The following is a 12,602-nucleotide window of genomic DNA, read 5'->3' as shown; positions in this document are numbered from 1 at the left end:
AAGTAAGCTTAGAGCTGGACAAGTGTTCACTAAAGTGCAACTGCTTTGGGAAAAATCAAGTGGCGTGCGGTGCCAACGGGGCAGACTTCACAGAGAACACAGGGGTATTTTAAGGCAATTCGATTCTTTAGGCGGCCTCCGGGAAGGACATCGAGTCCTTCGTGAGACTGAGCTACCGGACACGGATTTTTGTGCGCCACTTGACAGAGTGCGAGCAAACGCTTGGTGTTCGACCCCGAGCCACTGAGAAGTCCAACAGCATCGTTGTTCCAGCGCATTGGACCTTCTGCGCGAAGAACCATTTCAGGGGAGTAGCCCACCCAGCGTGGTTAGCGCTTCCCTATTTCGTCGTCGAGTGCTTCACGCCTTTTGCTCCCGACGAGTCGCCGTGACGACGGAGGAGCAAGGTCACAAGAGGCGACAACTCAGCGTGCACGTTACAGCCACCGCGGGCCGTCAACCTGCTCGATTGGGTGAAAATTCCTTCACCTCGTCTTTCTTGTCCCTCACATCGTTGGTGAGCGACTAAGCGTTGGTAGACTTTGGCAACAACAACAAAAAAAAGACTCGCAAAGGAACATCAGTGAACACGGGGCAGCCGCGTCGGAAGCGCATGGTGCGCGGTCGTCGTACGAAGCGGTGCGCGTGACGGTGGCCGGCGCCTTGGATATTCTGGCCCAAGGCGGGATCTCGCCGCCGGGCCACGGTCGCGACGGCGTGGCCGACCCGGCCGGCCCGGCCGGTCCTCCTAAGGATGTCGACGCAGCGGTTGGCGACGCAGCAACGGCGAGCACGTCACGCGAGGCTACGGTCGGCGCCGAGACTATCACGCCGCTGGAGGACTTCGATGAGGATGACATTGGGCCCCAGACGTAAGTACCTGCCATCCAATTTCCACCAGTTCGCAACATTGAAAAAAAAAGCTGTATAAAAATTCCTGAACACTGCTTATCTTTTTATGTTCGCCTAAGATTGGGGGAAAATATACACACAGCTAGAAGCAAAAAAAAAATATATCAACAAACGGTCATTCAGCTTCAAAGAGTAAGGATAAGTAGACATTCTAGAAAAGGCAGTGACCTTGAGATCGCTAATCTATACCATCCGCTGTTTACTTTTTCTCTTATACCGAAGTTGCTCTACTTATTACACGTTCATCCGTGTCCGTGTCAACAGTGCAAATACTCCGGAGCAACGCCACGGAGTCATTGCGCCTTTGACTTATCCACGATGCAATGTTTAATTAACACGCGTTTCTATTTGCGCTTTAATCTCATTTGCTAACGCACTGAAAGCTTCCGTCAAATAAGAGCGAAGTGGTTGGACCGTAAGCAGAGCGAGGGCATTTGGTAAGCTTTCTTGATCCTTTGCCTGATAGCACAGTTTTTTACAGTGGCTTGTGTTCCAATATCTTCCCCTATCACTGGGTTTACAGGATGCAGTGGTATATATTGTGTATTGAAAAGATCTGTCCGCCTCTTCAGGATCTAGCATACTTGTTCAACGTCCGTGTCATGTCCGTAGCCTTTGATAGTGCCCTCATGTCATAGAGTTACCGAGATGACTTGGAACATGCATTCTAGATCATGCAAAAAAAAAAAGAACAATGCAGGTGCTACTTTTGTCTTCAATGAGCTTGTGGATTCTTTACAGCCTAAAGCCTACTTTGTACGAGGAAATCTTGCTCGCTATTTGACAATTTCGAATACGCACGTGCGTCAAGTGTGCCGTCGGCTCCTTCGGGCGTGCGATTTTTCCATTTTCGGAGATGCTGAACCCTTCTGCGAAATGACACGAGCGGCGTACACAGGAAACTAATAACAACGCGGATCGTCTGACACGTCATTGTGGCCTGCTTGCCTACTATTTTCTTTTGTTTGGGTTTTTATAGAGTAACGAGTTCATAGATGCAAAAACGTTTCACGAGATTTGTTTCAAGATTTTTTTACTTAACCGACGCGAACTGAGTATGACATGTGCCAAGGATTATTCAGTCTATCAGGAAGTGCCCACAAGTGCGAAAATCGCAGCCTCGTGCATTAATGCCCGCAGAACTTCAATGCGATCACAGGAATCGCAGCTACGGAAAACGCAATGCAATATCAGAGCGTGTGAAACAGGCAGAAGCCCCTATGCGCTAGAGCAGGAGGCTCCAGAGCAGATTCTTTCATATTCAGTGGTCACAGGATAGCGCGGACTACATTAAAGTGCAGCGGTGTCTAGGGAAAAAGACTCCACTGCCCACAGAAGAATATTCCGCTGCAGTTTTACTAGACACGTGAAAAAGGGAATCGTATGTCCACCTGAAAGTAGCACGAAGCTACTTGGAGGTAGCACTTGAAATCTATAGGGCTTTCCTTTTAAAAGATACACGAAAGGGTGTAGGACAATTTTTGCTTTCATGAAACTTTGTACACGTTGCTAATTATCACACTACTGGTTTACTTGTTCAAGGTTACCGCGTTTTGAGTTGCCAATACAACCCGCATAACTTATTTGCTTATAGTTAAGTGCTAGTGAATTGCCCTTAGCGATACTGGATTGTGCGTATCGGTGTAATCATTGGTAAACATGTAGATATCAGAAAGATTTTCGTAATCGATTGTGACAATATGTGCTGCGTTCTCAAGATCCAGTCACTTTTGTGGCGCTTTAGTATGAACAGCAACCCGTGGAATAAAAGAAATCGTAAGTATTGTGTCCTCACTGCAGTCTCTGAAAGTGAAATTAAGGCGTCTCTCATGAGAAGCCACTTCGGCGTACTTGCGCGCGGTGCAGGGCCGCCGAACTGTACGGAAAGTTATTACCCGACTAGAAAGTTGCGTAGGAGGTTTCCTCGAGTCATTAAGGAAAGTGCATGTTGCGCCAACACAACTGCATCCACTGTTTCATCTCGCCATTTGCATTGATTGCGATGTCGTGAAAGGTAATCCATCTCTCCAGGACAGCGGATAAACAGCCCGCAGTGCTATTTGTGATTACACTTTTGACGTTATATCTAAACACGTCTTTAAAATAATGCATATAGTATCGTAAACCGCGGACAAATTTTGTTCATCCCATGAGAATTTTTTATTATTCCTTTTCTTTTCTTAATGTCTACCATGTCCTATTCAACCCGGAAGTGCCCGTACACGGTGACATGGCGCTGAGCTCGAGGTAGCACAAGGGTGCCTCGATACCACGCAGGTACGCTGAAATCGAGGCACCGTAGATAGCACCATAGCAAAATTCTGATTCCGTGGCTCAAAGAAAAGAAATGAATGAGCATGCAAAAGCCAAAAAAAAAGAAAAAAGCTACGCCCGCAGGCAACGGCGCGCGTTTAGTTCGTCCTGCAACTTTGTTCCCGATTACATTGATGTAGTTCAGTGTTAACCATCACGCGATGTGACTGCAAACGGACTTTTATCCCTCCTGACACGTTGCAACAAAGGCGGTTCGTTTTCACCGAGAAGTGCACTGGAGCAGCTGGAGGAACCAGAGGCGTAGCTCGTAACTCAACAACGAAATGAGTGCTCCGTAGATATTGTATGCGATAAGTGTATCGCAACATAGTCCGACTCTTGGTGCCGACAAAGCGATGCGCTCCCATCCGCATATCGATTTGGTTGCTCCTTGTTCCAAGTATTTTACCTGTTTTATGCTATAGCCTTGCGTCGTTCTTTTTTTCTGTCTGTATTTTAATTTTCCGTCGCCTAACCGGCTTGCCGTACACACACACACACACACACACACACACACACACACACACACACACACACACACACACACACACACACACACACACATATATATATATATATATATATATATATATATATATATATACAAGGAACGAATTAACAAAAACTCCAGTGCCTTCACTCAGAACAAGCCTGGAAAAGAAACGTAGGCTCATAGCTGCAACATTCAGAGAATATTCATGTTCGTACCGAGGTTCTATAATTTATGCTCTAAAAGAATGAATGAACGAAAGCACAGACGGAGTTGATCACGAGCATGCGTTTGCGAATGAAGGCGCGGCCGCCTCTGCGCAGGAACGCTGCTTCATTGGAGGAGCTGCAGTGCTGAAAACGCGGCGTGAGGGATGCGCAGGCACAGCGCGCAGCAGTTTTTGCATTTAGACCTACTGACTCATATTTCATCCCCTCTGCTGCTGTGCTCATTAATATGTAGTAGAGGCTTCATTTCGTTCTTTCCTGCCATGGAGACGGAAGATGTGGGGATGGGATTATAGTCACCATATATACTGGTTACCGAGATTAATTACCACATCTAGTTACCATGGAATATGACCGGTGTTCTCTCTTCTAGGCAACATAATAGAATTGCAGCTCGGGAACTATACAAGCCCGGCAATTTTTACTCCCAACCTCTATATGGTTTTGTACGCGCGAGCCTTGACGCCGTGCGTCGCCGGCAAGGTCGTAACACGTCGCGCCGGATGCTTGGCGTGTTTACCGTGTGCCGCTATGGTCTCGCTGGTCCGTGAACTGAAGCAACATCATGTGTGAGCGATTCCTGCGCGATTAGTTCATTTGCTTGCGCGCGTGTGCAGTCGCTTACAACAGAGACAGGTGAGCTCATCACGGGCCAGTGCACATTGCCAAGCTCAATTGCCGGCGCACAATTGCTGCTCAGTGACTGTGATACAGCGGTCTTCTTTTTTTTTCCTTTTCTTTTGTCATTTCTATTGTGTCCGAGTTTGCCTGGGTCTGCGTTTGGCCCCGAGAATAAAGGGAGAAACTTAATAAAGAGCGCATATTTTAGCAAAAGTTTGGCAGTGTGTCCCAAGTTCATCGTAAACGAGTAACCTCACCATTAGGAGCAACACGAAGGACGGTAATGTGTTCAACACCGACCTGCGCCTCATTTAGTTATGCTACCTTAATCGCTACCTCTTATTTACGAAGCTGGGACATCGCCGTAACAAATTATCCATTCAAAACCAACAGAACATTCACTACTTCTCCGAACAACAATCGCAGATGAAGGCTCCAAAAAATAGGCGGGTGTGAAATCATGATGGATTTGTGGACGCTTGTTAGATATCCGACTTCATCATGCAAGTGCGAAAACGAAAAATCCGTGATGTATGGAAATCCGATCTGCTCATGCGTTAGAGTGCGAAGGTCTATAATTGAGTTCTCATACCCTATACGAAAGTAGCATGGATCTGGTTTCGCAATTGCCAGAAAACTAGGACACGCTTTGCTAACGCTTCACATAACCGTCGCGAGTCTTCTTCAGATGTTTTATTACGTCCGAGCTTAGTGCTATGCTCCTGTACCCTCTGCTATACACATATCTGACGCATGTTCGTGTGTGCTGCACCCGCTCAACCGGCGCCCGCATCTGGCTGCGCTTGCTCACCGACGCCCTGGTCATGCTGCCGCTTCAGGGCTCGGGCGCAGGCTGCGGCACTAGCTTGATAAATGTGATGCCGACCACGCTACGTTGTTACCGCACGAAAACCGCTGTGCACGTACGTACACGTGTATATATATATATATATATATATATATATATATATATATATATATATATATATATATATATATATATATATATATATATATATATATATATATATATACCTCTCGCCTCTGGGCACGACGGCTCCAAGAATACTCGTTTGATGTGCGCTACAAATCTAGACGATTGCACCAAGACGCAGATTGCTTGTCACGCCACCCTGTCGATGATCCCGCCCTCATTGACCCTGACTCAGACACCTACGTACTGCCCATCTTTGCTTCGGATGATATCCCCAACGAACAGCGACGAGACGCGCCTTTACGGCTCATCATCGACCGTCTAACCGCTCCATCACCAGACTATTCTGTTCGCCTGTTTGAGCTACACGACAACGTTCTGTAACATCGTGGTCTCAGCTCAGATGGCCCAGGGCTTCTGCTTGTCCTACCTCGTCACTACGCTCCAGCGTTCTTCACCAGCTTCATGGCGTACCAACTGCCGGTTACCTAGGTGTCTCGCGTACATACGCCCGCGTTCGGCTAGGTTTTTCTGGCCTGGCATGTACCGTTCTGTTCGCCGCTACGTCACTGCTTGTGAACGCTGCCGACGCCGCAAGCATCTTTCAGCGCGGCCTGCAGGTCAGCTACAACCGATTGAAATCCCTGCAGAGCCATTTTTCCGCGTCGGCATTGACCTTGTAGGCTCTTTGCCTACGTCCATCCCGGGAAATAAATGGGTTGCTGTCGCGACAGCTTACGCGACGCGTTTCGCAATCACCCGTGCATTGCCGATAAGCTGTTCCACAGGCGTCGCCGAATTTCTCCTCCACGACGTAATTCTACATCATGGCGCCCCTCAGCAGCTCATCACCGATCGCGGGTGGTACTTCCTCTCACAAGTGGTATATGACCTCCTTCCTGCCTACTCCACTGAACATAAGCTCACCACTGCTTATCATCCACAGACGAATGGAGTGACCCAGCGCCTGAATCGAACGCTAAATGAGATGCTGGGCATGTATGTTGAACCTGATCACCGTGACTGGGGCAGCACATTAACATTTGTTACTTTCACGTACAATTCATCATGGCATGACACCACTGGATATTCACCGTTTTACTTACTGTTTGGCCAACATCCTGCATTGCCATTTGAGACTCTCCTTCCGTCAGCTCCTCACTCGCATACTGAATATGCCAGCTACGTCGTTGGTCGAGCCCGGGCAGCTCGTCAACTTGCTCACTACCGACTCTATGCTTCGCAGAACTCCCCAAAATCCCGTTACGATAGCCAACACAGTAGTATGCATTTCACGCCCTGCTCTCTTGTCCTCCTGTGGTCGCCATACCGCCGCGTTGGCCTATCAGAGAAGCTCCTCCCACGTTACACCGGGCCCTACAAGGTGCTGTGTCAACTCGGTGACGTCAATTACGAAATTATACCCCTGGGCCCTGCTTCTTCGACCTCCTCGCTACCAACTGATGTTGTTCACGTTTCCAGGCTGAAGCCCTATTGCCCTTCTAGCTCCTCACTTTCGTAGCAAGTGCCAGGACAGCGCTCCCGCCACCGGAGGGTGTTGTTACGGAGGGATTGATACATGGATGAATGCGAGATTTGGCAGAGCGATGGAGACGACGATTAGGCCGCTTGTGCATGGGCCGGATGAAACATCTTCTCTTGCCCTAGCTTTCTTCGTAATTATTTAGTAAATATATCCTTCGCCTACATCTCGCATCCTTCCCTATATATGCATATGTATATTTAAAACGTTATTACACTCATATAGATATAGCACGAAGGCGAATCAGAAAGTCCTTGCCCCCTGTTTTTAGCAGCCAAAATAAGGTACATACAGGTAATTATAAATATATGGATTATTCTACCTACTATTTTTCCACATAGTCCCCACCACCAGTTCAGACATTTGTCCCATCGCAGCAATAAATGTGACATGCTCCTGTGGTAGAATTCCTCCGGCTGACTGTGGAACCACCGTCGAACAACCGTCCTCATTGCACGTGAATCGCTGTCCTGCCAGGAACTTCTTCTGCGGACCGAAAATGTGGAGATCACTAGGGGCGAGGTCCGGACTGTATGGTTGGTGGTCCATACTCTCAGGGAAATGACCGGAGCTGTCGTCAGTCAGCAATACATGCGGCGTCCCCGAACGCTCATTGTCATGCAAGTCTTCACGGCCTTTTGCGAACTCGCAACACCACCACCTCACACTTCTCAAAGCTAAACACCTTTGCCCATATGTGGGCTGCATTTTACTGCTGATTTCTATGAACTCTCGTCCCTTGCTTCATAGAAAATGAATCACACTTCATTGCTCGTACCCCGTGGGCGTGTCAAGCACAACCGCCATCTTCAACAACTGACAGCAGCGCCGTACCGCGGAGCTACCGGCAGATAAGAGCGATCTGGTCCAAGAAAGGTCCACCCCTGGGAATGGATATGTTCACCTGGCATTTACAGCCGTAATTTGGCTAAAAACAGGGGCAAAGACTTTCTGATTCACCCTCGTATATCAGGCACAGTCAAGGCTTAGGTGAGACGTAACCCTCGCATGAGACTTATCCATGCGGGCTCCTTAGTTACTCGCATGACATGCAGACAGTCAGTGCAGAACGGTCAATACACAGTCATCATCAATTATTCATCGCAGCAGTCTTGAGCACTTGGCCCGAACGGCGTCCGGAAGTGCCCGTGCCCACCATCCTCAGTGCCTCCCTGGATTCGCTTTTCTGATTGAGAGGACTGGAAGAAACAAAGAGTGCTTTTCCGGTTCGTGCAACGTTCTCAAGCTCTGTCTTGTCAAGCACAACATAACAAAGGATAACTCAAGTCTCAAATCGCTCACAGCTACATTAAAGTTGCCGCAGGTTAAACAATCTGATGGCGATATCGACACTTACCTCAACCCTGCTGCTTTGAGAAAAAGAACAAACAGAGCTCTTTCCTTCATCAAGTTTTCTTTTCCCGTTGAGAAGGGGCGGATAATAACTTCTTCTTCCCAGTGCTCTCCAAGCCTCCAGCTTGTGCACAAATGCTGCATTTGTGAGTCCGAAGAATATGGAAGGATGGTGTGCATCAGGAATTATTGGAAACAAAATACCTTTTCTAATTGTTTTTGTTAGCGCTGGCGGGAATTGTGTATCTCTAGTGAAATGTTTATATATCAACGCAAGGGGGTCGCTTATCACTTGCTGGGAGCAATTCTCGCCCATAGCATGACAGTTTTAAAGTAATATCAGATTTACAATCGAGTAAGAATGAACGGTAATGCTAGATGACGCGCAGCTTGCGGACAAGTGGCAAGAAAAAAAAATATGTACGTAAAAGGCGATTGCAAGCCCGCGTACTTGTACACTATTCAATGCCAAAGATGCACAGCCGGCGTCACAAGTTTTATATTTAAGCCAAGCTTGCATTGGGGGGGGGGGGGGGGGGCTCACTCGTGTCGGCGTCGGTGTTGAAGAAGAAATATTAAGTCGCACGAAAATAAACATTACTTGTCAGGCTGTGGATTCGAACCAACGACTTCCCCAGCCACTGTCGATCGACCATACGCGTCTTTTAAAGCGGGTGTTTTATATGCATGAAAAAGTAGACGCAGCGCAAGGCGTGAGCCTATCACAGGTGTCCGCTCTTTCCGGAGGAAGACGGTGTGATCGCAGGTTCGCTCGCCTCGCGCCCGCCGTTTCTCACCAGTTGAGGCCCGGCAGTCAGATGGGGAGGCCACGTTTGGTTCGTTCTGCCCTGAAGAGCAGGCTGCGTTGAAGGAACGGTAGCGGGAGCGGGCCGCGCGTCGTGCGTTCGGCCGAAGAACAGCCAGCGATTGATGAACGCCGCCGGGAACTCGCTCGAGAAAGGGCTCGTCGTCGACGTGCCGACCTTGCCGTATGGAAGCGCGAAGCCGAGGCGCTACGACAACGAAGAGCCGCGGATCCCGAGCTTCGTTTGCACCTCTGTTCACAGCAGTGGAAAGGCGGTCCATTTCGTTTAATTTATATCATTTATAACGTTTTAAGTTTTAGTTTGATATCAAAAGCTTCATATTTCTACAGCCTGGGCAGGTATCCCGGAAAGGTTGACCCTCATGCACTAGTATATGTGAGCAACTTGGTTATACTGGCTATTCTGGTTAACCTCCCTGCCTTCTACTTATCTCTTTCCTTCCTTCCTCGTTTTTGGCAGTTTGGCTGGCTGCGGTAACAAACTGCTCGGAAATTTAGCCGTCTCTCAAATAACACGGTCCGTAAACTTTTGACGCTGACTGTACGCTCATTCGGAACACAGAGTTTCCACACACCTGCAGTAAAATATGTATGAATGTGGGTAACCTTCAAAGTCTGTCCAAAACAAATGGCTTGCTGGGCTATGGGCTCGTCAGCAGCTCTCGGTATACGCGTACTTAGAGCATCGGCAGTTAGTGGGCAGTCCAATTACGTTGGACGTCACGAGTAATGGCAAAAGAAGCAGATACTACGAAAAGACGCTTCTGTGATAAGTAATTGTGTCCTAATAGTCGCTTTGCCTTAAGTACTTTGTTCCTCTTTGCGCTTGTTGAACCACTGTAACCAAGCCCGTTACTCTCGAGAGAAATTTAGCAGCCTTACACCCCCCCCCCCCCCCCCGCCCTTTTGCGTATAAAATTCTCGTCCGGCTGGCAGGACAGCCCTGGTATTATTTCCAGCCCCTCAGCCTCGTTGATGACACATGAAGTCAAAATAAATGATTTGCAACAAGGTGAAGAGCAAACTGTTCTACAGGAACGCCTATAATATATAAAATCTCAAAGCACATTCTTGACTTCCTTGAAAGGTGCACTGGATTGTCACCCTATCAACATGGCTTTGGAAAGCACATGTCCACGCAAGCAAACTTACAAGCCATTGGAGACTGGACTACTCGATGGGACAGGGAATTAAATGCAGGTAAAAGTGTACATATGTGTGTCATGAGAAAGAAAAGCCCTGGCAGGTTTACTTCCTCAATTAACCAGCGTGACATACTGGAAGTAGATAAATGCAAGTACCTTGGAGTTGCATGTGCCTCTCCTAATGTTGAACTTCTAGCGTACAATATTGTGTCAGGGCTAAGCTCGAATATGGTGTGATTGAATGCCGTGATTGAATGCCGTGAACCTGCCGTGATTGCTCAGTGGCTATGGTGTTGGGCTGCTGAGCACGAGGTCACGGGATCGCATCCCGGCCACGGCGGCCGCATTTAGATGGGGGCGAAATGCGAAAACACCCCGTGTACTTAGATTAGGTGCACCTTAAAGAACCCCAGGTGGTCGAAATTTCCGGTGTCCTCCACTACGGCGTGCCTCATAATCAGAAAGTGGTTTTGGCACGTAAAAACCCATATTTTTTTTGTGATTGAATGGGACACCCACAACAAAAGCGATATTCAAGAGCCTGAACGTGTGCAAAGAAAATCAGTGCGCTGCATCTTTAATACAGAATGACTGACTCACTCTCCCTATTAAGAGGAAGCTTTAGCTCTGGTGCTCCTATCTAAATACATGTATAAAGAGAATTCGTTTTTCTCGGCAACCACTGCACCAATTTTGACGAGGTTTGTTGCATTTAAAAGAAAAACTTAAAGTCTAGTGACTGTTGGTTTCGAATATTTGAATTAGGGCGTCAATCTTTTATTAAAAACTGGCGAAAATCCTAAATTTCCAAAAAACAAAACTGCCAAGTTTACAACTCTGTAACTCCTAAAGGAAAAACGATAATACAATTCTGTGAAATGCAACTAATAGTACATCCAAAGCGGACAAAATTGATATATTACACATGAATCTAAAAAAAATTAGTAAAATGGAAATACAGCTTTTGCAGAACCCTTGTAAACAACGTAACAAATTCACGTAAGATGTAAAATGACATATCGAATTTGTCCGCTTTCAATGATCTAATGGATGCCGTTTACAGAACCGCGATATCTGTTTTTGATACAGAGCTATCAATTTTTAAAAATTGTGCTTCTATTTCTTTCAAACGGCCAAATATTTGAAAATTGTTTTAAGAAAATTCAAGCCCTAAATAGAAATTCCGCTTCCAACAGTCACTAGAATTCAGCTTTCTCTTTCAAATGCAACAAATTTCATTAATATCGGTCCAGGGGTTATCTCATAAAAACGTTTTTGCGTTTCACATGTATTTGAATAGGCCGCGTCGGAGTTGGGTCCGAGCTAAAGCTTCCTCTTAATGAGCCAACGTAACATCCCATCTTTAGAATTCCGCATAACGGTCAGTTCACGGAACTTCCTACAAAACTCTACTGCATTGAATATAAAGCTAAATATGCCAAATTGTGTACGGCACTACACGTGCTGCTGCCTGGACATATCCATAGAAATGCAATTGCTTCAATTTTCGCGGGGACGAATTCATATAAATGCAGCTTTTTTTTTCTAATACAATGTCAGACATGAACGCTCTGCCTGCCAATGTCCTCGATGCAAATGACTTGATGTGTGAATTAGTGCCTCTATTGTAACTTTAAATAATATATGTCGTGCTTCCTTTCACTGCATCTTTGTTTTCATTTGTTTTTCTTGTCTGCTTTTTACTTGCTTGTTATGACTCTTGGCTTGTTGCGGGTATAACCCCACCCGTATGGTCCACACGATGGTCCGCAGTATTGGTTTATTGGTTAAAGAAAAAAAAAGCACCGACTTTACAATTCAGTAACTGGGCCGTATAAAAAAAAGAAAAAAAAAGTGCTTTATTAAAATTTTGTGAACTCTGTTATAACATCTAAATTGGACAAATATAGCATTGATATATCAGCAGAACTTGTAGACAACCCGCCGTGGTTGATATGCGGCTGTGGTGTTGCGCTGCTAACCACGAGGTCGCGGGATCAAATCCCAGCCACGGCGGCCGCATTTCGATGAGGGCGAAATGCAAGAACGTTCATGGTCCCGTGCATTGGGGACAGGTTAAACATCGTCTGCTGGTCAGAATTATTTTGGAGTCCCCCACTACGGCGTGCCTAAAAATAAAACCGTGGTTTTGGCACGTAAAACCCCAGAATTCATTCATTCAGCACTTCCACAACGTGCGTAAACAGTGTATCATTTTGATGTAAGCTGTACAGAAAT

General features: G+C 46.8%; 1 protein-coding gene across 1 annotated transcript in view; it reads left to right on the top strand.

The window, feature by feature from the left end:
* Window positions 1-480: 480 nt before the first annotated feature.
* The window catches only part of LOC142578297 (phosrestin-2-like), a gene marked incomplete at its 5' end in the record, with an annotated part of 803,118 nt that continues 790,996 nt past the window's right edge, over window positions 481-12,602 (top strand). The window contains one exon of the mRNA XM_075687727.1: window positions 481-872. Within this exon, the coding sequence (XP_075543842.1) occupies window positions 481-872 (392 nt within the window). The remainder of the gene's footprint in view (window positions 873-12,602) is intronic.

This window comes from Dermacentor variabilis, chromosome 1, assembly GCF_050947875.1.
Source record: "Dermacentor variabilis isolate Ectoservices chromosome 1, ASM5094787v1, whole genome shotgun sequence".
Lineage (NCBI taxonomy): Eukaryota > Metazoa > Arthropoda > Arachnida > Ixodida > Ixodidae > Dermacentor > Dermacentor variabilis.
This window is presented reverse-complemented; position numbering and strand designations above follow the sequence as displayed.